General features: G+C 44.1%; 1 protein-coding gene across 1 annotated transcript in view; it reads right to left on the reverse strand.

Moving 5' to 3' along the window:
- Window positions 1–377: 377 nt before the first annotated feature.
- LOC148477861 (alpha-2-macroglobulin-like protein 1) overlaps window positions 378–24,974 on the reverse strand; it is a 173,707-nt gene continuing 149,110 nt past the window's right edge. Inside the window, exons 32-38 of the mRNA XM_088456079.1 lie at window positions 24,753–24,968; window positions 22,863–22,978; window positions 12,773–12,863; window positions 12,129–12,197; window positions 3,235–3,337; window positions 1,803–1,841; window positions 378–670 (exon numbers count right to left, since the gene is read on the reverse strand). Coding sequence (XP_088312205.1) covers window positions 1,804–1,841; window positions 3,235–3,337; window positions 12,129–12,197; window positions 12,773–12,863; window positions 22,863–22,978; window positions 24,753–24,968 — 633 coding nt within the window. The 3' untranslated portion in view covers window positions 378–670; window position 1,803. The remainder of the gene's footprint in view (window positions 671–1,802; window positions 1,842–3,234; window positions 3,338–12,128; window positions 12,198–12,772; window positions 12,864–22,862; window positions 22,979–24,752; window positions 24,969–24,974) is intronic.

Consider the following 24,974-nt stretch of genomic DNA (forward strand, 5'->3'; position numbering starts at 1 on the left):
AAGACGCAAAATGTGGAAAAAGTACATAAGCACGGGATTCGCTACCTGTGGCAGAGCGTCTATGTCGCACGAGGCATCTCGCTCCATATTGCGCAAAAGCATAGGTGTATGAGGTAAAATCTGCATAACTGCCCCCTGGTAATGGCTGGAGCTCCAGGACAAGTGAGTGGATTTCATATGCCACAAAAATAAACTTAAAATGAGTCCAGATGGTTATTAGCATTACCCATTACCCATTACGCTCAACCACAATGAATATCCAGCCATTTCTAGTACGACTCTTTTCGCGAAGGTTTCAACTTTTTTTTCCCACAAATAACAAATCTTTCAATGGATGAAATTGCAGATTTAATAGAAGATGTCAGACATTGGGAACATACTGGTGTTAACTTTAAGGGTGGCGAGTTGATCTCCGCATCACAAGGCATATAATATATAAAGCCAGCAAACTAAGGCGCATTTATCCTGCCTAGGGCAGGTTTTACCATTAGAGCTACAGGATTAATGCAGGGTTCTCAGGGGAGAATGCCACAATGTCCCACGGAAATGTCCACAGCACTCTGAGTGTTTGCTGCAGAATATGAACATTTTGCTTGTGCTTTAAAGAGATATAGGCACACGAGCGGATACAGGAAAGCGGCATCGGGGACCATATTCCAATCGCAGTTACCTAGGAGAGTAACAAGGGAATAAAACTTGAGTGACAGACACATAAGGAGAAATAGGTAAGGCCCATGCCCCATACATGCTGTATCTACATAGTAGTTCCAGTACATAGTACCCATGGTAACCTTCAATGTTTAAAAATCACCTTTAAATGGATTTTGTCAACATTGCCAAACCCATAGTTGTACATGAATAATAATGATTTGATGTTACGGTAATTGTGTAGTAGGGGGATACAGATTACATATTTACTATGGCTCATCTTATAATACCCATTACTGCTACACACCATGCTGTATTATACCACATCTCCCAATTAGCATTACCATCACTCAGTCATCATCAATACTACAACCCACTTCCCAATGACTACAAAGCTACTATGAGCCCTTCAGGGCCATGTCTAGGGGTGTGTGAATGGTGCAGCCGCCTAGGCAGGGCTGGCTCTAGGGGTGTTCGGCCAGTGCGGTCGAACAGAGGCGCCACCTATAGAGGGCGCACCCCTCCCCGACATCCCGATTTCAGCGAGAGAGTACTGTCCCGCTATATCCACCCGTGAGCCGAAGTGACCCGTGGGTGGTCAAATCTGGAGGTTGAGGTGGAGGTTGGAGGTTCCGGTGGCGCGCGATGTAAGGGCACACTAGAAGAGCCGGCACAGGGTGCTCCGACCCCTGGAGCTGGCCCTGCGCCCAGGATACAAGACCAAGGCACCTGTATCTGGCTTGCAGCATTCTACTGCCTGCAAATCTGCCTTAGAGCCGTCTTTTGCATACTCAGGATGCGCCATGAGCTCAGCTTACTGTCCAGATGGCAGACCGGTCCCCTCTTTGTGATGTCAAATGTGTGGGAGGTGGGGGCATCCCAGGGCGCATTATTGCCCTGTCTTCAGCACTGGCCCCATCTCCCAGTCTTCATTACTGATACACCCCACCTTTCAATTACCATATCTTCTATACCCAATGTCCCAGTTGCCATCACTACTGTGCTCCACCTACCAATGACTACGCACCATCTCCCAATACCACAACTGCAGCCTCCCTTCCCTATGCCACCCTGCAATGGCCTCTCTATACGCTATTCCCCCTCATTTACAATAATGGAATCTTATTCTATAACAGTGGCAAAGCTTGTCTTACCTCAGGGACATGGGTTGTAGGTGATTGCGGCACTTTCCTCTGTGGTAAAAGAATTAAAAAAACAAATAGTTGTATGACATAGAGTATAAATAAAGTACATTTGATTCAACTCAACATCTTAAATTAGATTTTATTTCCATTGTGTCACTTTCATAGCCCAATAATAACAGAAATATCTGCCCAATTGTAGCAAATCCAGTAGAAGCTCTCACAAGCAGGGCCCTCTTCTCTCGGGATGCGGTTAATTTACCACTGCCTCGGAATACCGGCCGTCGGAATCCAACACCTATCTTTAGGTCCACGCTGAAATCCCGACGGCCGGTATCCCGAACGAGGTAAGCTGGGGATAGTTAGGTTCGATACCCCCCAGGGAGGGTTAGGTTAAGGGAAGGGGGGTTTAGGGTTAGGCACCCCACGTGGAGGTTAGGGTTAGGCACCCTACCGAGAGGATAAGGTTTAGGGTGCGGGAAGGGGGGTTAGGATTAGTCACACTAAGGGGTTAAATACTCAATGCAATGCTGCTGCTTAAGGCATCGCCACCGGAACTGCTCCTCACATGACCACCGAGACCCGGAAGATGGCGGTGGAGCCGCTGCAGCCACCGGGAGAAGATAAGACACTGCTAGACCACCAGGGACCATTGGCCAATAGTTCATCATGTTGACATATAATCCATGTAGACGTGATGGATGAATGTTGACCAATCCTACCCAACCCCACTGTAACTGATGAATATAAGATGAGGTTCTGATCTCACTGCCACTACCCCAATATTATTACAAAGAACAGCAAAATGATCTCACCGGTTTTATCATAATGCAAAAGTAACGTGTGAATCCCAAGATCACTTTCCAAATGTCTCGCCTGGATGTAGCCAAATCTTTAGCAGTGTCCCGATACTTGGGGGCCTGATTCTGAGTGACACTCTTAGTTCGATTGAGGCCTTATCTACCAAACTGCGCATGCATTGCGGGCTGTATACGCATCTTTAAGTGTTATCATTGGTCCTGACCCGCACACATAGCAGTCTTTATACTGCAACAGCTGATTGGATGTTAATGGATGTCAGATGTGCGGCCACAGGGCCATATGCTTGTAAGGGAATCATTGTTTGTTTGTTCCAGAGTTGCCACCTATACTGAGTTAGGTGTATGCGTAGTACATGCCCAATTCAGTGGTATCTCCTGCCCCCAGGCACAGGGTAGGTGTAACTGTGATGATAGGGATGGTGTCTCATGGATGGAGGGCTGGAACCATGCGATTGCATAGATGCCTGTTACTCAGGATACTGGTCTATTGTCACATTCTATTTGCAATGGGCATCCGGAATTGTGTTGGCATTGCGTGTGAATCCGAATCAGTCCCTTGATGTGTGCAGTTGTCATAGCAATCATCAGATTAGTTTTCACTGAATGTGGGTCCAATTTCTTACCTGGCTCATAGTAGTCGTATATTTTTATACTGGCAGGTTTCATATCTTGGACCTTAATTCCCTGCAGTATGTCAAAGTAGAATTTCCATGGTCTGCGACTGAGCTGCAGTGCAAGAAAGAGAATGGAAACATCAAATAGATAATTGTCATAGACGCTAATATTTTATAATAGTAAGAAATTAGATAGAATCCGCACTAGTCAATCAGAACCATAATTAGACATATATTAGAAATTGTCATATTTATATCAACATATAAGTCTTAATTTGAAAAAGTCTCAATTTGAATAAGTCTTAATGGTTGGTGGTGCACCAGAAAAATTTGTGAGAGCACAATAATTATTAAATGTTTTGCAGAGAGGCAAAAAGGACAAATATAGTCTTACTGGTACACTCTTAAATTAATTTAGCTGAAAAATGAGAAATAGTAACAATAACAATAAGCTGTATTAATACATAACTTTTAATAGATACTTAAAAGGTGTATAAAAATTATACACAAATGTTACCCGGGATCACGAAAATACCGTATAATCACAAATTACACATAACAAGACAATACCACATTGAACAAGCAATTGACGAAAATATAATTCCCTGGTTCCTTAAATGAATTTCAATAGTCAAAAAGATTATTAATCAGGATATATTTCCCGGGGAACCAGAATAAGTATACCACATTCCTGACCCATGAAATAGTTAAATCATAAGATCTTTTAAGAATATACACGTAATCAGGCCAGGGATCAGAACAGCTGTGTGTGAAAGCCAATGTCATATATACAGAGAATCCTCATTGGCATATCTTCTTCAGAGGTATATAAAGACTGCTTAATGCTTCACCGTATCCTAAACTCACTTCTGTAAATCAGTGGTTAATCACACAGTGGATTGAGGACATTGATAGACTCCTAGTAATTCCTATCCCATGACAACATTGACGGCAGAAATATAGATAATATTAACCCTGAGGGTCACATATATAAAAAGTCTGTATACTAATACTATATAGAAATCTGTAAGCAGTGTCCACACAATAAAATGTGTGGAAGTTGATGTAAATAAATCCACTGCAGTATAACATATAATAGAATCTAATAAGTATAAACAGGGCAAAAATGGAGTGAATAGATGTGAAGTAGGAAATAAGTATAGCCCGGTGTCAAGCTGCGTCACACCTTCTACTGTCCCTTATCTTGTATAATACAGCGAACAAGGGATGAGAGAGAACTGAACCAGAACTACCAGGGAAACAACAGGTTGAACGCCTCTGCTGTCCCCGCTCCTGACTGTATCTGTCCTCTGTTACTAAATAGGTATTGCAGAGGAAAAGTGTCAGCCCGGCTTGGATGAGAGAGCGCTAGAGTGAAAAATAGAAAAATAGAAAAAATAGGAAAAAAGAGAATATCTAAGAAAAAATTAAATTCCATTCATTGGTCAAAGGAATGTGAGTCATTAATTACACTCCGATGTATCTTGATCTTCAATGATATAGAGAAACCTGTTGGATACATCCATGTAATATGTGACCAATACAATATAACCAGATACAAATATATCCACTGCAATGTAGCCAATAAAGCAGTGTGATTGAATCCAATCGGTAAATTACACAGCGCCGTACAGTGGAATCGTGTATGGTGAAAAATAAAGTATAGCCTGGTGTAAAGCTGCGTCATGCACCTTCTACTGTCCCTTATCTTGTGGATCACAGTGGATAAGGGATGAGAGAGGAGTGAACTAAAACAACCAGGGAAACAACAGGTTAAGCGCCTCTGCTGTCCCTGCTCTTGACTGTGTCTACCCTCTGTTACTAAATAGTATTGCAAAAGGATCCCACTGCCTTATTGGCTACATTGCAGTGGATATATTTGTATCTGGTTATATTGTATTGGTCACATATTACATGGATGTATCCAACAGGGTTCTCTATATCATTGAAGATCAAGATACATCGGAGTGTAATTAATGACTCACATTCCTTTGACCAATGAATGGAATTTCATTTTTTCCTTAGATATTCTCTTTTTTCCTATTTTTTCTATTTTTCTATTTTTCACTCTAGCGCTCTCTCATCCAAGCCGGGCTGACACTTTTCCTCTGCAATACCTATTTAGTAACAGAGGACAGATACAGTCAGGAGCGGGGACAGCAGAGGCGTTCAACCTGTTGTTTCCCTGGTAGTTCTGGTTCAGTTCTCTCTCATCCCTTGTTCGCTGTATTATACAAGATAAGGGACAGTAGAAGGTGTGACGCAGCTTGACACCGGGCTATACTTATTTCCTACTTCACATCTATTCACTCCATTTTTGCCCTGTTTATACTTACTAGATTCTATTATATGTTATACTGCAGTGGATTTATTTACATCAACTTCCACACATTTTATTGTGTGGACACTGCTTATAGATTTCTATATAGTATTAGTATACAGACTTTTTATATATGTGACCCTCAGGGTTAATATTATCTATATTTCTGCCGTCAATGTTGTTATGGGATAGGAATTACTAGGAGTCTATCAATGTCCTCAATCCACTGTGTGATTAACCACTGATTTACAGATGTGAGTTTAGGATACGGTGAAGCATTAAGCAGTCTTTATATACCTCTGAAGAAGATATGCCAAAGAGGATTCTCTGTATATATGACATTGGCTTTCACACACAGCTGTTCTGATCCCTGGCCTGATTACGTGTATATTCTTAAAAGATCTTATGATTTAACTATTTCATGTTATGTTATTGTTATTGTTATGTGTAATTTGTGATTGTACGGTATTTTCGTGATCCCGGGTAACATTTGTGTATAATTTTTATACACTTTTTAAGTATCTATTAAAAGTTATGTTTTATAATAGTAGCCAGGTACACTTAATGCACCACACACAATGCTGTCTCAGTGTCACTACAATCCCTTTTGTGTCCTGTTCCATTGATTTGATTATAGCATTTAAACATCATTGCATATCAGGGGGTTGAAGGGGGAATTTTGAACTGGGGGTATGGAAAATCTAAGGTTGTACAAATGTGCGCGACGGGAAAAGGGCGCGTGTCTTTAAGGACTGTTCCTTTTTCACCAGTGTAGTGTACCATTCTGTAGTACCCCTTATACACATTATGCCACATAATAGTAATGCCCCTTATACAATGCCCACAGTAGTAGTGCCCCTTCTGCAATGTCCCCAATAGTAGTGCCCCCTATACAATGTCTACAGTATTAGTGCCCCTTGTAGCAGTACCCCCTATACTGCCTATTTTGTCAGTCCTAGGCCCCACAATTTCTGATGGCAGCCCTGGTGCCCCCTATACATTGCCCACAATAGTAGTAGTGCCCCCTATAGTAGTGCCTCCTATAAATTGCCCACAGTAGTAGTGCCTCTTGCAACAGTGCTCCCTATTCAGTGCCCACAGTAGTAGTGCCCCCTATACACTGCCAACAATAGTTGTAGTGCCCCTTGTAGTAGTGTCCCCTATACACTGACAACTATAGTTGTAGTTCCCCTTGTAGTAGTGCCCTCTATACACTGCCAAAAGTAGTAGTAGTGCCCCTTGTAGTAGTTCCCCTTACATATAATGATATACATACATACACACAAACAGTACTTACCTGAAGCCCCGCTCCTGCGCCCACAACCGCCTGACCGCTCCCCGCTCTGCACTGTTAGAGAGACGTCATGACATCTCTCCCAACACCCACTGCGGGAGCCGGTAGGTGGAAGCCGGAAGGCAGAGCTCACGAGTGAGCTCCGGCGTCAGGCTGCACGGGGGGAGCCACCGGGTGTCCACTGGTAACAAAATCTCAGCAGGTTCCCGGCCGGCATATGGAGAAGGCAGGGGCGGCACCTTCTCCATATGCCTCTCCAGATGTTCCAGAGGGCGGCAGCAGGCACCTCAGTACTTGAAGTGCCAGTATACCATACTTGTATACCGGCACACTTCGAGCACTGGGCCTGATTCAGACCCACTCACAAGCGCACAGCGCTCGCAAGCGGGTCGATGGTCCCCCACTGCGCATGCGCGAGACCCGGCCAGCGACGGGCGCTCTGTCGCTACGGGTCTCGCACCAAAATGGGGCGGCTGTCGATTGTGATTGACAGCTCGCCCCGTTTTGGAGGCGGGCAGGGGGGGGTGGCTGGCCAAACGGAGGCGTTCCCCAAGGAATGCCTGTCGTTTGGGGGCAGCCTCAGTAGTGTGCTTCCGGCTCTATTAGAGCCGAAAGCTCACTGGGGCTTGCGATGGACGAGACCCTACCACAAGGGTCTTGTCGCAAGCCCGATGGTCGCGACCATTGCAACCATCACCTGGCCACTCACAAAAGCTGTGGGTGGTCACCCACAGCTTAGCGAGCGGCCAGGAGGCCGGTTCAAAGGAACAAAAAGCCGCCCTGATTCAGAGCGAGCGCTCTGAAAGAGCGTCCGGATCTGAATTAGGCCCACTGTTGCATATGATAAATGGTGCTTAAGCCAATCAGCTTCCAACCTTCATTTTTCAAACATGACAGTTAGGAGCTGATTGGCTGGAGCACCATTATCATACGCAACAAGTTTTAAAATTTGCTGCGTATGATAAAACTTGTTGATAAATGGGCCCCTAAATCTGGAGCTTTTTGGTAACCACCAGAGAAGTGGAATATGGGAGGGTAAGAGTACCGCAGAGTACATACTGGGGCCATGGGCCAGATTCAATTTGAAGCGAAAAGTCTGAGGCCGGACTTTTCGCCGTCTTTGTCGCTTTTCTGCGTGAAAAAGTATTGCGCGCGTCCCCACGTTTCCCCGTATTCAATTTCAAATCAGCGAAAATGGGAGGCGGCGAAACTCAAACAGGCGAAAAGATGCTCTGACATGGGGGTTCACTATGGGTACCCCCGATTAGCCCTGCTGACGGTATTTGGGGTTTTTGAATGGTCTCAATAGGCGCTATTTAGCGTCTGCCAGCAAGTGGTAAAGAATAGCATTTTGCAACTTTTTTCGCCCATTTTTTCAAAATGCTTTTTTTTTTTACGAAGTTAGCATCAGGGGGGGTGTCCAAAGGGTGCAGGCTGGTTCCCGCAACGTTGCACCCCAAAACTGCATTTTATTTCCGCTGGGTCTTCATAGGCGAAACTTTTTCGCCTATTACATTGCATTGCGTTATCGTGCCGGCGAAAAGACGCTGAAATTGAATATGGGGATAAATGAAATCGGTGAAAATTACATCATCATCGGCGAAAATATTTCTCCGAAAAAAGGCTTTTCGCTCCAAATTGAATACGGCCCCGTGTCGTTACGATTTGGCTGTAATGACATATGGTGGAGGGTGTATGCACGATATGCGCGCTCCCTCAGTTGCATGCGATGTCGCCTGGTTTGATGTGCTGCACATTCGCATGACAAAACGAGTGATTGTTTCGTCGTTCATTAGATCATTTTGATGTGTACCCACGGCACAATATGACAGCCCGACATGTCACCCCAGTACGCATCGTTCAGTGTGTACCCACGGCACAATATGACAGCCCGACATGTCACCCCAGTACGCACCTTAAGCCCAGTACAGTAAAACATACATCGTAGGTTCATCATGCCAGATACAGTACTGTACTTCTTTAATAGTTACAGTTTGTAGCTGTGGTTAGTAACTTATGTGGAAAGCAGTGTTACATGGTACATTGGGCCCGATATTTACGCAGTCTAATCAGTGGCGGCTCCTACGCTTTATCTGCGGAGGGGCTGCAGTCCAAGCCCCCTGGGCGGTGACAGCTGTGCGGAGTCCTCATCATTCAATGCGCATAAAAAGAAGAAAAATCTACACACAAAAATCAGCGCATGCACAGAACCACGCAATCTGCTGCAGCCCCAAGAAGCTGATTACGGCTGCAGTAAAAAGCAGAAGTGCTTACTGCTAATGAGGGATCGGTATGAATGATCACCGGACCTATGCCCGGTGGTTCAAATCTCAACAGCAGTAGACTGGCAGGACTGAAAATCCCAATTGATAAGTATAGTAACTACACCTAACCCTATCCCCCCCTAACCCTCCCTTAGGGGTGTCTAACCCTAACCTCCCCCCCAGTGCCTAACCCTAATCCCCCCTGTAAGTGCCTAAACCTAACCCTCTCTTCCCCGCAGCCTAAACCTAGTCCATACTTGCCGACAATCAGCTCCAGCCTTCCGGGAGGGACCTGATTGTCGGCTAATAGCGGGGGACGGGACCGGCCATTGGGGGCGGAGCAGGGGGCGGGGCGGCCATGTTGTGTCACACTGGGGGCAGAGCTGGGGCGGGGCCGCACGATCGCGTCATCGTGACTCCGCCCCTTCTTCACAATGCCGTGATTTTCGGCATTGTGGAGCAGGGGGCGGGGCCACGATGACGCAATTCTGCGCGAATCGCGTCACCGGGCCCCCCGCTGCGACTATTTCTGTTTTTTTCAGGGGGGAGGTGGGGAGGGTTGGAGACTTCCGGGAGGCTTGCCTGCCTTTCCGGGGGGCCGGGAGCGGCACCCAAAAATCGTGAGGCTCCCAGCCAGATCGGGAGGGTAGACAAGCCTGACCTAACCCTCCCAGGGGGGGGGTGCCTGACCCTAACCTCCCCCCGGGGGCGGGGGTGCCTAACTCTAACCCCCCCTTCCCCTAGCCTAACCCTAACCCACCTGGGGGGGGTGCCTATCCCTAAGTCCCGCCAGGAGCCCTGAAACCTAACCCTACCCGCCCACAGCTGTCCGTGCTCGGCTTACCTTCATTCGGTATGCCTGTCATTAGTCCCCAGTCGGGAAGCCGGCAGTCGGCATTTCGACTGTCGGCTTCCTGACTGCATCCCGCCAATGACAGTCCCAGGGGAAGGAACCACCTCCGGGGATTGCCTGTCTGACTGGTGATTAGCAGAAAGAGTTTCCAATAGAAAGCACTTCAGCTTATATTATGGCTGTTAAGGCAGGGGGACTGGGGGGATCACAGGGGAGAGGCGGATTTTACAGGTAAGGAGCTCATTGGCTACAGGTAAAATCCGCCATTGAGTCTAATCGATTGTTAGCTATTACACAAGCGTGAAAGTCGCACAGCGCATGCACAGTAATTGTTTTGCCATCAAGCACAGAGAGGATTCACTTGCAAAGTGACAGGTAGTCAGCTTTGGGCGAGGTGATGGGGTTGTTAGGAAATCACTGTTTTCTGGGCGTTCATAATTTAGCCACTGTGTCCTTGCTTGCAGCAGGAGAGCCCCCCTGCTGCTCCAGCCCCCTGGGAGTGATGTAGCGATATCACTCCCGAAATCGTGCCCCAGATGGCCGTGCAAACGCCACTCTGCGGGGGGCATGCGCTTGAATCCCTCTCGAACTTTCTCTGGCTGCAGTCTGCGTGTGCAGCTGCAGCAGGGGATACTGTAGATCAGTCCTCCCCGTGCCACGCTCCGCTGCGCTCTGCAGGATGGTAAATGGAGGGGGCATGTGTATATACAGTATGTATACATGAGCCAAGTTTTAACAAGCAGCCACTTGTTGACAGATGCGGGGACAGTTACAGTCCGAGCGCCGCGTGCCGACGTGACGTGCCGCTATGATATACCATTTCAAACCGGCACACTTCGAACACTCATAACAAGCTCAAGCTATGTATGCCTGGTAGTATGATGTCTACTTTATTAGCTAGGGACGACCTTTTAGCTACTATGAGACCCAGTACCACTCATTACCCAGTTCTGACAAGCAGTCTATAGACGTATCCTCCTACAGCCTTAATACGCCATGTGGCACGAGACTCTGCTAGCGCCGGGCGACTTTTTTATGTCTGAAAATGCATCTTAGACACGATGTGATAAGACTAGGATGTACAGCTTTTTGTTTATATTCCACCACTGTATTTTTTTTTTACCTTGTGCCCTATTTACTGTTCTCCCAACTGCTCATTTTCTGCCCTACTTACCCAATGCTCCTTCAGTAACCTCAGCACTGCTCACTACCATTGTGGGAACAACGGGCCTTACCTAAGCTCCTCACCAGCGAGGCCCATTGGACAATTCAACAACCACTGTTATGTTTTAGTCGTCTTTTTTTCTTTCTTTGCTATACTCTATGAGCAATACACAGCGGGGCATGCGGATTTCCAGTTATTATCCTGCAACAACCTTTGTTTCAACTCGTTAGTAAATAGAATGATTACTTTTATTGGTGTGTTGCTTTTATGTTGACATTCAGAATGTCGACATGGTCGAAAACGTCAACAGTGTACATGTCGACGTTCACCGATTTAGGGTTAGGTTTATTCTGCTGTCATGGTTAGGCTTGTGGTTTAGGCTTAGGCTGCGGTTACGGTTAGGTATAGGCTGCTGTTATGGTTAGGGTTAGGCTGTGGTTAAGGTTTGGCTGCAATTAGGGTTAGGTTATGTTTATGCTTAGGCTGCAGTTACGGTTAGGCTGCGGTTAGGTTTAGGTTGTGGTTTGGGTTAGGTTATGTTTTAGGCTTAGGCTGTGGTTACATTAAGGGTTAGGCTGCTGTTACAGTTAGGCTGCAGTTACGGTTAGGGTAAGGCTGCAGTTAGGGTTAGGTTAGATTTAGGCTGCAGTTACGGTTAGGGTTAGGCTGCGGTTAGGCTTAGGTTGAGGTTTGGGTTAGGTTATGTTTTAGGCTTAGGTAGGCTGCGGTTTAATGTTAGGCTACGGTTAGTCTGCTGTTTATTGTTAGGCTACGGTTAGGGTTAGGTTGTGGTTAGGATAAGATTAAGGCTCTAATAGTAGAAAAAATAGGATGTCAACATGTCGGCATTATGAGTTGACCATGTCAATATTGTGCATGTCGGCATGTCACATGTCGACATAACATCCATATTGACATTCAGAACATGTCCACATTCTGGTGTCGGCATTTTGTACAACGCCACTTTTATTTAGCACCCTTAGAAGTAAGGATACGTGTTCACTGACCTGATCAAGATATATAGTGACTGAGTCGACCCGGACGCTGACCTTCCTGACGAGAGGGATCTTCAGAAGCTGCAGAAAAATAATGGAACATATAAATAAGTCTATATAAATTACACATTGTTCAAGGAAAAGAGCTTGCCCCCTCCCCCTCCCCCTCCCCCGTACAAGGGATTTACTTTTTTCTATAGGTGGTACAATTGTTTTATTTTTTATTTGTTAAGTTGCAATTTTAAGATAGAAAATGTTTGCTCCATGCGTTCAGGAAATTTATATATAAAAATGTACTGTATAACATGATCAGCTGAAGCAATCTATCATATAATCTGCTAAAATGTCTATTCCTGACAAGCGCAGTAGAGCTGGACAGGACGCTCGTGTCCTACGCTGGCAGCTATCTGCCCCTGGTATAGGGCTGGTGTAAATGCACTGATAGTTATGATGGCTACTGTGACAAGCAGATGCATAAAGGGCAGTGTTGCCACAGATGTGTAAAGGTCTGATCCGTATTTAATTCCTTGCAGGCAATGTGGCAGACTTGAAAGTAACCCTGACATAGGCATCCTTGATTCAGGAAGTCTTGGATTGGGCTAAGTACATGGGTTCGGATCAGACAGCCATTCATGTTATATCTTGACATCTTTTACCTTTTCGGCTGTGTTGTCAGCTGGTTGGTACCCTGACAGCATTCCAATTTCAATAAGCGCCATATTGGAGGCATTACGGCTCCCGATGTAACTGCAGGAAAATCCGATAGACAATCAGCTGCTAATATTGTACAATTCAGTGTTAGTATCACATTAATGCATTAGTGGGCCCAGGACAAACATCACCTTAGTGAATCCCGGACAAACATCACATTAGTGAATCCCGAACAAACATCATATTAGTCAATCCCGGACAAACATCACCTTAGTGGGCCCAGGACAAACATCACATTAGTGAATCCCGGACAAACATCACATTAGTGAATCCCGGACAAACATCACATTAGTGAATCCCGGACAAACATCACATTAGTGAATCCCGGACAAACATCACATTAGTGAATCCCGGACAAACATCACATTAGTGAATCCCGAACAAACATCACATTAGTGAATCCCGGACAAACATCACCTTAGTGGGCCCAGGACAAACATCACATTAGTGAATCCCGGACAAACATCACATTAGTGAATCCCGGACAAACATCACATTAGTGAATCCCGGACAAACATCACATTAGTGAATCCCGAACAAACATCACATTAGTGAATCCCGGACAAACATCACCTTAGTGGGCCCAGGACAAACATCACATTAGTGAATCCCGGACAAACATCACATTAGTGAATCCCGGACAAACATCACATTAGTGAATCCCGGACAAACATCACATTAGTGAATCCCGGACAAACATCACATTAGTGAATCCCGGACAAACATCACATTAGTGAATCCCGGACAAACATCACATTAGTGGGTCCTGGACAAACATCACATTAGTGGGTCCTGGACAAACATCACATTAGTGGGTCCCGGACAAACATCACATTAGTGGGTCCCGGACAAACATTACATAGTGGGCCCCAAAACATGAGAGATAACTACGCACAACAGTGTAAATACAGTCTGAGCTGCGTTTATTGTCCGTAATTACGCTTTCTTTAGGGCTTGCATTTATCATTTTGTGATTAACAGTTGGAACACATTCAGAATCAGGATTTCATTTCATTTTCCAGCTACATATGGGTTAAAACGTAAACAGGTCACACACCAAACAATAATTGTTCAGATCAGGCTGATGAGTGACAGTTCTGAATGATTATCTGTTATGTATGGACGGTTGAAAATCCTGGCGGGTTCCTTTTAATTTGATTATCAAACATGTCCAATTGTCCTGACCGTCTTTCAACCGATTCCGCACAGTGAATCATGCCCATACATCGTAACGCAGTAACCGAGTCACGGTGATTATCGGCCGTTAATGGTGGACATAGAGCAATTTTCCTGTTGCCTATTTATTAACCCCTCCCTGTCCCAGAAAACTACAGTATAACTTCCAGTTAGCAATTCCAAGCATACCACTTAGCCATCTAATGTTTCATGAGTGATATATATTCGTACAAGTATCTGCTATGCACTAGTTGTCGGACATCCATGTTATCTGTGACATCCGTGTGACCATTTCATTAGCTGTACTTCTTGATGTTAATTCGTTGAACGTAGGTAAAGATGACCTGACATCATTAAGATAAATCAATCGTTGTTCCTTACTAAGGGGGTCAATACAATTAGGTGCGAGGGGTACGATGTGCCCTTGCAACGGTGTTTAAATGCCGGCAATGGCACCGCATCTCACATCCTTCGGTACCCGATCCGAGCCTGGATTTGCATAATTTTGCACGGAGCCCTATGGGGCTGTGAGCAATATTAGGTGAATTCGGGCTGCTGTAAAGTGCGCCCACTGCCGCGCACTCGCGATATATCATCAAACCTAATAGGATTGACCCATTAGACTATAAAGACATTTTCTTTTCCTATAAGACCATGGGGCCTATTCATCATACCTTAAAAATCGATGGAAGTAATTAGGTTTAGAACTTGCATGGAGTTCTACCTAATTACCGGAGGAATTCATCATTCCTCCTCTCCATCAGTATCTATTCCGAAAAGCTGTCATTTTTGCGATGACAGCTTTTCGGGAAATCGTTACTTTTCCCTCTCTACTCTAAGTTACCGCAACTGGAATCCGTGCTGCGCATGCGCTGTTACATCCGTAAACCCAGAGGATGTGCAGCACTACCTATAGCGGCGGTAAGTTTGTGTGCCCCCCCAACCCCCCCTCCCCCACCGCTCACCTTCCCCCCGTCCCGCACTTACCTGCCCACACAGCAGCCTCCGGCTCGGTCCTGCTGGTCTAACACGTGGTCTCCCAGCACACCACAGTACAGATTAGAAAAAAAAAAAGTTTTTATTTTTCTAAATTTCATTGTGTTTTGCTATGAGAACACAGGGCCTGATTCAGACCTGGTCGCAAGCGCTGAGCGCTCGCAACCGGGTCGATGTTTGCCCACTGGGCATGCGCACGATGGAGCCGGCTCCGTTGTGCGCATGCGCGAGACCCGGCTTGCGACGGGTGCTTCCGTCGCTCGGGGTCAAGCGACCAAAGGGGGCGAGCTGTCGATGGTGAGTGGCAGCTCGCCCCATTGGTGGGCGGGCCGGGGGGTTGCCGGCCAAACGGAGGCATTCCCAACGGAACGTTTGTCGTTTCTGTGCGGCCCCAGTGACATCACCAGTGGTGTCAGTGGGAGAGCTTCCGGCTCTCTGGGGCTTGTGGCCACGAGACCCTACCACAAGGGTCTCATCGCAAGCCCGATGGTCTTGACCATCGCGACCATCAACGTGGCCGCTCGCTATAGCTGTGGGTGGTCACCTACAGCTATGCGAGCGGCCAGGAGGCCGAACAAAAAAAAAAAAAACAACCTGATTCAGAGCGAGCGCTCTTTCAGAGCGTTCGTTTCTGAATCAGGCCCACAGTGTCTGAGCAACCACCGGAGCCAGAGGAGGGACCAGAGCACTGGAGGGAGCTGCGGGGGACCTGTCCAGCTGACCGCAGGTAAGTGTTACCTGCTATTCGCCACCTCACAGTGGCGGATAGTAACTCCATCAAATTCCAAAAATACATAATTTTCTGAATTTGATGAATACCATAATTTCCATATCCCCATACTAATGTACTAATGTACTAATGTATGGGGAGTGTGGAAATTAACGCAGGGGGATTTACCAAGGAGATATCAGTGTTATCTCCTGTGCTAAGTGTCATCATGAATACTAAAATTATGTTATTTAAGGAAAATGTCCTTAAAAACATAATTTTAGTGTTGATGAATAGGCCCCCAAGTATTTTTTTCTAGAAAAACAACATTTTGAAAATATAACTCAACATTAAAATAAATAAATGAATAAGTAAATAAAGCAGAAAATTAATCAAAAGTTATTTTTAAAACCTATAAATGCATACGGGATGGCTTGACACCAATTTAGATTGGGGGTACTTTCAATATATGGATACAAATTAGTGGGGGCAGATCGCAAAAATGTACAGTATATACCATAAGAATTAATAGTATAAATAAAACACACTTTAGCACAGAGGTTCCCAAATACCGCCATTACAGTCCAGGTGTTAAGGATATCCAGGCTTGAGTTAAATCAAACAGCCTGAGGTACTAATTAAGGGGATCATTCAGACCCGCTCGCGAAAGCAGGATGCTCGCAAGTGGGTCGATGTTCCCCCACTGCGCATGCGCACGACGGAGGGAGCTCTGTCGTGCGCATGCGCGAGACCCGGCGAGCGACGGGCTCTCCATCGCCTCGGGTCTCGCACCAAAGGGGGTGTGCTGTCGATGTTGATTGACAGCACGCCCCCTTTGGTGGGCGTGCCGGGGGCGTGCCTGCCAGATGGAGGCATTCCCATGGGAACGCCTACCGTCTGAAGCCGGCCCCACTGACATCACTAGTGATGTCAGTGGGAGTGATTTAGGCTCTGATAGAGCCAAAATCACTCCAGGGCTTGCGGCAGCGAGACCCTACCGCAGGGTCTCCGTCGCAAGCCCGGTGGTCACGATGGTCAAGACCATCGCGACCATCATCATGGACACTCGCATATGCTGTGGGTGGTCACCCACAGCTATGCGAGCGGCCAGGAGGCCGCTCCATTTTCATGGAGGAGGGCACTGATTCAGAGCGAGCGCTCTGGTCAGAGCGTTCGGCTCTGAATCAGGCCCTAAGTCATTTGGGCTCAAGCATGGATATCCTTAAAACCTGGACTGTAATGACTGAGGGCCTGATTCAGCTAGGATCGCAATTGCAAAACTGCAGGCAGGCTATAGATGTACGATGTATGCACGCAGGCTATAAATATGATGGATGCACGCAGGCTATAGATATATGATTTGTGCACGGAGGCTACAGATATATGATGTGTGCACGCAGGCTACAGATATATGATGTATGCACGCAGGCTATAGATATATGATGTATGCACGCAGGCTATAGATATATGTTGTAGACATGCAGGCTATAGATATATGATGTAGACGCGCAGGCTATAGATATATGATGTATGCACGCAGGCTATAGATATATGATGTATACACGTAGGCTATAGATATATGATGTATGCACGCAGGCTATAGATATATGATGTATAAACGCAGGCTATAGATATATGATGTATGCACACAGGCTATAGCTATATGATGTATGCACGTAGGCTATAGATATATGATGTATGCATGCAGGCTATAGATATATGATGTAGACACGCAGGCTATAGATATATGATGTAGACACGCAGGCTATAGATATATGATGTATGCATGCAGGCTATAGATATATGATGTATGCATGCAGGCTATAGCTATATGATGTATGCACGTAGGCTATAGATATATGATGTATGCACGCAGGCTATAGATATATGATGTAGACACGCAGGCTACAGATATATGATGTGTGCACGCAGGCTACAGATATATGATGTATGCACGCAGGCTATAGATATATGATGTATGCACGCAGGCTATAGATATATGATGTATGCACGCAGGTTATAGCTATATGATGTATGCACGTAGGCTATAGATATATGATGTATGCATGCAGGCTATAGATATATGATGTAGACACGCAGGCTATAGATATATGATGTATGCACGCAGGCTATAGATATATGATGTATGCATGCAGGCTATAGCTATATGATGTATGCACGTAGGCTATAGATATATGATGTATGCACGCAGGCTATAGATATATGATGTAGACACGCAGGCTATAGATATATGATGTAGACATGCAGGCTATAGATATATGATTTAGACGCGCAGGCTATAGATATATGATGTATGCACGCAGGCTATAGATATATGATGTATACGCGCAGGCTAAAGATATATGATGTAGACACGCAGGCTATAGATATATGATGTAGACACGCAGGCTATAGATATATGATGTAGACACGCAGGCTATAGATATATGTTGTAGACATGCAGGCTATAGATATATGATGTAGACGCGCAGGCTATAGATATATGATGTATGCACGCAGGCTATAGATATATGATGTATACACGTAGGCTATAGATATATGATGTATGCACGCAGGCTATAGATATATGATGTATAAACGCAGGCTATAGATATATGATGTATGCACGCAGGCTATAGATATATGATGTATACACGCAGACTATAGATATATGATGTAGACACGCAGGCTATAGATATATGATGTAGACACGCAGGCTATAGATATATGATGTAGACACGCAGGCTATAGATATACGATGTAGACACGCAGGCTATAGATATATGATGTAGACACGCAGGCTATAGATATATGATTTGAAAGAGTAAAAAGGTGATTTTCCGCACTAGTCACTCTCTTATTTACTTTTATTTATAAGAGGTGTGTGGAGGATAATTTTCTTGATATAGTATGGGTTATAAATCGGTATACCCTTTGATCAAATCCTAACAAAGTATAGGAGTGCTACCAATACCCCTCCAAATATGACTACAGTAAACAAAAAATGGAAAGAAGAGGGGATTATTACTTAGTGCACTTATCCTCCACTAACAAGCAAATGATTACTACCAAATGATATCGTTGAAAAATGAATAAAATATAACCTTTATTATAAATCTATTTAAAATAGTTAGCGAAATATTAAAATTGTATAGACAAACAGTGCAAGTGTAGTTAAAATTTTTCCATATTGGAAAAGATTGTGCCTTCACGTAAACCAGAAAATTCTTGATATTATGATTGTATGACTATTCATTAAATAATTGTCTGTTATTAAAGGTTGTTATTACCTCTTTGTGAATGTGCTGTTTGTGTCTGTTTATACAGTGCCTTGGATCGTTTCTAATATTGGTGTATATAACTGTTATTTAGTTTCATTAATACAACACACTGTATCTAAGCATATCATTCCTTATTCATTCTAGCATAGCCGATTCCTGTGAAAGTTGTGTGGAATGGTATTAAGTATATATTGTTGGAATTATATTCATATTTATGATCAAATTCTCATTATTCTATTACCATATATAATTCAGTCACCTGCTCCAGTATATGGATTAGGAGCGTTAATGGTATTTCTGTCAGCACTTATTATCATCAATCTGCAAAATACTTCACATGAGGCATCTAGCCGTGTATACTTATATATCTACTGTATTGTAGACGGCAATGCTCTATGGTGATCTTTGCCACTATTTTGCAACCTAACTTTCACAGATAATACTCTGGTATTTCAGTCAATTGACTATTCATATGCCCACTGTGAGGTCTGCAATTGATTCCTATAAAGACTGTATGCTGACTCCTAGATAGAACCGCTCTTGAATTCCATATACAATTAATCCCTATTATACAAGCAAGCTAATAGTTGTTATTATATTAGATTGCGACTTTCACATATTATGAGATAGCAATCAAACCAATCATTAGGACATTCGTTGTGTTCACTACTGTTTGTGTCAGTAAACTCCAATGAGTATTGTATCCGCTGTATTGTCTGTTATTATACATACAGACTATTACTATTAACATCAGTGAACCTCATTATACGTTATATCCGCTATATTCACTGTTATTGTGCAGGCGGATAGCATTACAGATCACTGTTGCACTACAATATTTCCTTCACGGACACCATTGGAGTAATTAAATCAGTTATATCCACTTATTGGTATATATTCGGACAAAGTTATCTGCCGCTGATATATTACAATGCGTCTTTCACTCACACTACTGACGAATTAAACTCCTGCTACTATGTTATTTCTCCTTAGTAGCGTCTAACTAATAATTAGATCGTGCCTGTATTTACTGTTATTATGCAGGTCACTGTTGCACTACAATATTACTTTCACAAGCAACATTTAGAGTGCCTTCCGTACTCCAGCTTAAAATGAAAATTATTATGTTTGTGAAATGTGGAATGTGAACTGTAATATGTGATATGTGAAAGGGATGCTCACAACAGCGGCAGTCATCTGCAAATGTTAGCAGGCATGATCAAATCATTAGTTAGACGCTGCTAAGGAGTCACAATATAGCAGCACGAGTTTAATTAGCTAGCCGCTTGAATGAAAGACGTATTACAATATATTGGCGGCAGACAACTTTGTCAGAATATATATCTACAAGCGGACATAACTGATTCAATTACTCTAAATGTTGCTTGTGAAAGTAATACAGCGGATACAATACTCATTGGAGTTTACTGACACAAACAGTAGTGAACACAACGAATGTCCTAATGATTGGTTTGATTGCTATCTCATAATATGTGAAAGTCGCAATCTAATATAATAACAACTATTAGCTTGCTTGTATAATAGGGATTAATTGTATATGGAATTCAAGAGCGGTTCTATCTAGGAGTCAGCATACAGTCTTTATAGGAATCAATTGCAGACCTCACAGTGGGCATATGAATAGTCAATTGACTGAAATACCAGAGTATTATCTGTGAAAGTTAGGTTGCAAAATAGTGGCAAAGATCACCATAGAGCATTGCCGTCTACAATACAGTAGATATATAAGTATACACGGCTAGATGCCTCATGTGAAGTATTTTGCAGATTGATGATAATAAGTGCTGACAGAAATACCATTAACGCTCCTAATCCATATACTGGAGCAGGTGACTGAATTATATATGGTAATAGAATAATGAGAATTTGATCATAAATATGAATATAATTCCAACAATATATACTTAATACCATTCCACACAACTTTCACAGGAATCGGCTATGCTAGAATGAATAAGGAATGATATGCTTAGATACAGTGTGTTGTATTAATGAAACTAAATAACAGTTATATACACCAATATTAGAAACGATCCAAGGCACTGTATAAACAGACACAAACAGCACATTCACAAAGAGGTAATAACAACCTTTAATAACAGACAATTATTTAATGAATAGTCATACAATCATAATATCAAGAATTTTCTGGTTTACGTGAAGGCACAATCTTTTCCAATATGGAAAAATTTTAACTACACTTGCACTGTTTGTCTATACAATTTTAATATTTCGCTAACTATTTTAAATAGATTTATAATAAAGGTTATATTTTATTCATTTTTCAACTATATCATTTGGTAGTAATCATTTGCTTGTTAGTGGAGGATAAGTGCACTAAGTAATAATCCCCTCTTCTTTCCATTTTTTGTTTACTATAGATATATGATGTACTGTATGCACGCAGGCTATAGATATATGATGTAGGCACACAGGCTATAGATATATGATGTATGCACGCAGGCTATAGATATATGATGTAGACACGCAGGCTATAGATATATGATGTAGACACGCAGGCTATAGATATATGATGTAGGCACACAGGCTATAGATATATGATGTAGACACGCAGGCTATAGATATATGATGTAGGCACACAGGCTATAGATATATGATGTAGACACGCAGGCTATAGATATATGATGTATGCGCGCAGGCAGCTTTGCAATTCCGATCCTTGCAATAATTAAAATACAGCAGGAGGTGTATGACACCCCCAGCTGCATTTGCCATCCCTGCACTGCGACGGAGGTAGCAGGCTGGGATCACCATTGCAACCATCGTGACCATTGGTGGTCACCATGGTGGACGGCGCCAGGCGGCCAGCCAGCTGAGTAAGCCTCAGCTTACCCAGGCTTGAGAACCCAGAAGACTGCGTACGTCCTCTCTGGGCTGGCCACTCCCGGATAATGGGGTGGACACGCCCCTTTTCCGGGAATGCCAGCCGACTCCGCACCGCCCCTTAAGTGCCTCTGCCTGTCAATCAGGCAGAGGCATTCAAGGGCTTGCGTGTGATTGAGCAGGACCTATTCTGCACATGCGCAGAATGGGTCCTGCGCACGCGCAGATTCCTGATAATCGGGAATCAGCAGCGCACTTGCGCACACTGCTCAATCAAGCCCTGAGTTGGGTAACCTCTGCTTTAGTCAACCAACATTTACCAAAACATATTAAAACACTATTTGAGATTATTCCCATTACAGGGGATACAACTATATCCACCAGCTAAAGGACATCCCCTGACCTATTTGATTTCACTATATTCAAGATTATTTAAAAAAAAAAAAACTTTTCTGTAATGTGAAAACTGTAGAAGGAATGCATCAGAGTGGGGCGCGGGGGATGCGGTCCGCTCCGGGAGACACCCTCGTAGGGGATGACATCAAATGCCAAAATGCCAGCTCCTCTGCAGTGACAGGAGCCAGGTGCTGCAGTGTGACATTCTCCTACAACACCCGGGTCCTGTCATAGAAATGGCTGCCCCCAGAGAGAAGTCATCAGAATCCTCTGCGACTCGAGGCTACATCCCTCTTTTAGCCCGGCGCTCAGGTATAGTCACAGTGCCCACGTGGGTGTCACCAGAGCCGGTGATGCCTTTGGAACCCATTTCACAGGGTTTTTTTGTTTTGTTTTTTTGAATGGGGGAGGGGGGTTGGGAGAGGGGGTATTATGCCCATCAAAAAAACAGCATTGTACTAGACAAGCTCATAATGGAATGTAGTTTAATTTAGCTTGAAGCAGAATTTTAACAGATCAAGCAATATTTAATACTATTATTGAACTAACAGTATGCATTGTGTTGCTATTTAATTAGGCTGTGGCCATTTACAAAGTTGTCCGTAACAATACCTGGCTGTTATGAAAAGTTGTTCTGCTTTGTTCTGATTGCCGCAGTTCAGGATGTTGGCTGAAATACTGAAAGCCGACTGTTGGGCAACAGGCATCTTATTGTATTTTAAGACGATCTGTTAAGGACAAGGGTCTGGAGTTAGGGGATTCAACAGCATCTGGAAGATCAAATGAGCTATGGAAGGAAAGGTTACATATTATGGGTTCTCGGCTGTTTATTGAGGGCGTGTTTTTAATTTGTTGTGTTACTTTACTACTAATAATAATTGTATCACTAATATGAGAATAACACACAAATTCCTGGATTTCACACGTTCGCCTTCAAATTTTAAAAAATGTACGATGGTGGTTCAATAAGTAAGGTAACAAGATGTCTCACATGTGTAATGTTCTCAATTTCATTCTAATTTCCTACCAGGTCAGAGCAGGTATAGTATATCACTGCTTCCCCTCATTGGCATTAGACTGCGCCTCATATCAGTCATACTGTCCCAACATCAGGTGTAAGATGGCGGGGATGGCGGAAACATGGTCACACATTGAGGTGCATAGTGTGATCAGATATCTGCATCTAAAGGGCACATCAGCAGCTGAAATTCATCGCCAACTTGTTGAGGTGTACGGTGATAGCGTCATGTCACGGAAACAGGTTTGGGTTTGGTGCGCTGCCTCTGATGACAGCAGGACAGATGTTCAAGAGGAACAGCTACCCGGCCGGCCAAGCACGTCCACCACATGTGATAATTTGTGCCGCATTGAAGGTCTGATTCAGGAGGACAGACGCAAACGTGATATTGATGGTAAACTGAACATCTCATGAGTACTATGCACAACATAGTTCATGAGCACTGGGGTACAGGAAAAAGGGTACTGAAGCAACTCACAGAAGTTCACAAAACCAATAGGATGGGATTGTCTCTCGTGCACTTGACGCAGTACCATGAGGAGGGAGAGCAGTTCCTGCAGAGTATTGTTACAGGAGATGAGACGTGGGTGCATCATGTGACACCGGAGACCAAGCAAGCATCCATGACATGGAAACACGCGTCATCACCACCTTCAATAATTTCAAAACAACTCCATCAGCAAAGAAGGTCATGGTTTTGGGTCCACAAGGACGAGCTTCTTGTTGATTTCCTCAACAAGGGAGATACTGTGAATGCTGACCGCTATTGTGACACGTTTTGCCGGTTGCGAAGGGCAATTAGTCGAAAATGACCTGGGTTGCTGCGAACAGGCATTGTATTGCTACACAATAACACCAGGCCGCACTCAGTTAACCGCATGCGTGAGCTATGGTGTTACCATTGGGAGGTACTGGACCATGCTCCCTACAGCCCTGACCTGGCACCGAGTGATTTCCATCTCTTTGGACCAGTACAGAAGCACATGGGTGGAAGGCGATTCACAACCGATGGTGAAGTTCAGCAAGCCGTCATGTCCTGGCTTCAGGTGCTTGAAACTGATTTATTCTACGCCGTGATAGATGACTTGGTGTACCGCTGGAACAAATGCTTAGACAAGTATGGGAACTATGTGGAGTTGAATAAATTTAAAGAGATTTTGTTACCTTATTTATTGAACCACCCACGTACTATTCCGGCTTGCTCCTACTGCTATGTGTTTATATACTAACAAGTAGAATTATATTACTTGCTTCTGGATATTCTGCTTGCTTTGTATCCATGACAGAGAGCACAGCATAGCTCTGCTATGTTGCGGTTAGACATGGATGAAAAACACAGGAGAGGTGCATGAAATATATTATGTAGGGTGGTAGCCATCTTATTGGAGACCGATTCAAAAGACAGATATCACAAAGATTCTTACCCTCAACCCTATCGATAAAAAAAAAAAAATTCTGAGAGGGAGACAGATAGGTTAGGTCACCTGGATGTAGACACAGCCAGATCCTGTAATGAGCAGGCTATATTTCCCAGGAATTTTGGGCAACTGGGCTGTCTGGAGAAGAAGCCGGTTGGTTGTATCCACCGTGAACTGTTTTAGAGACACTAGTACCGTTGAGACTTTCACTAACAGGCTGGCTTCAGGGACAAAGGTGATTCTGGAGTATTTGGCTAGCGCTTGAATAGCCACAACGGTATCCTGTGC

Source organism: Taudactylus pleione, unplaced genomic scaffold (assembly GCF_031769625.1).
Source record: "Taudactylus pleione unplaced genomic scaffold, aTauple2 ptg000685l, whole genome shotgun sequence".
In the NCBI taxonomy this organism is placed as follows: domain Eukaryota; kingdom Metazoa; phylum Chordata; class Amphibia; order Anura; family Myobatrachidae; genus Taudactylus; species Taudactylus pleione.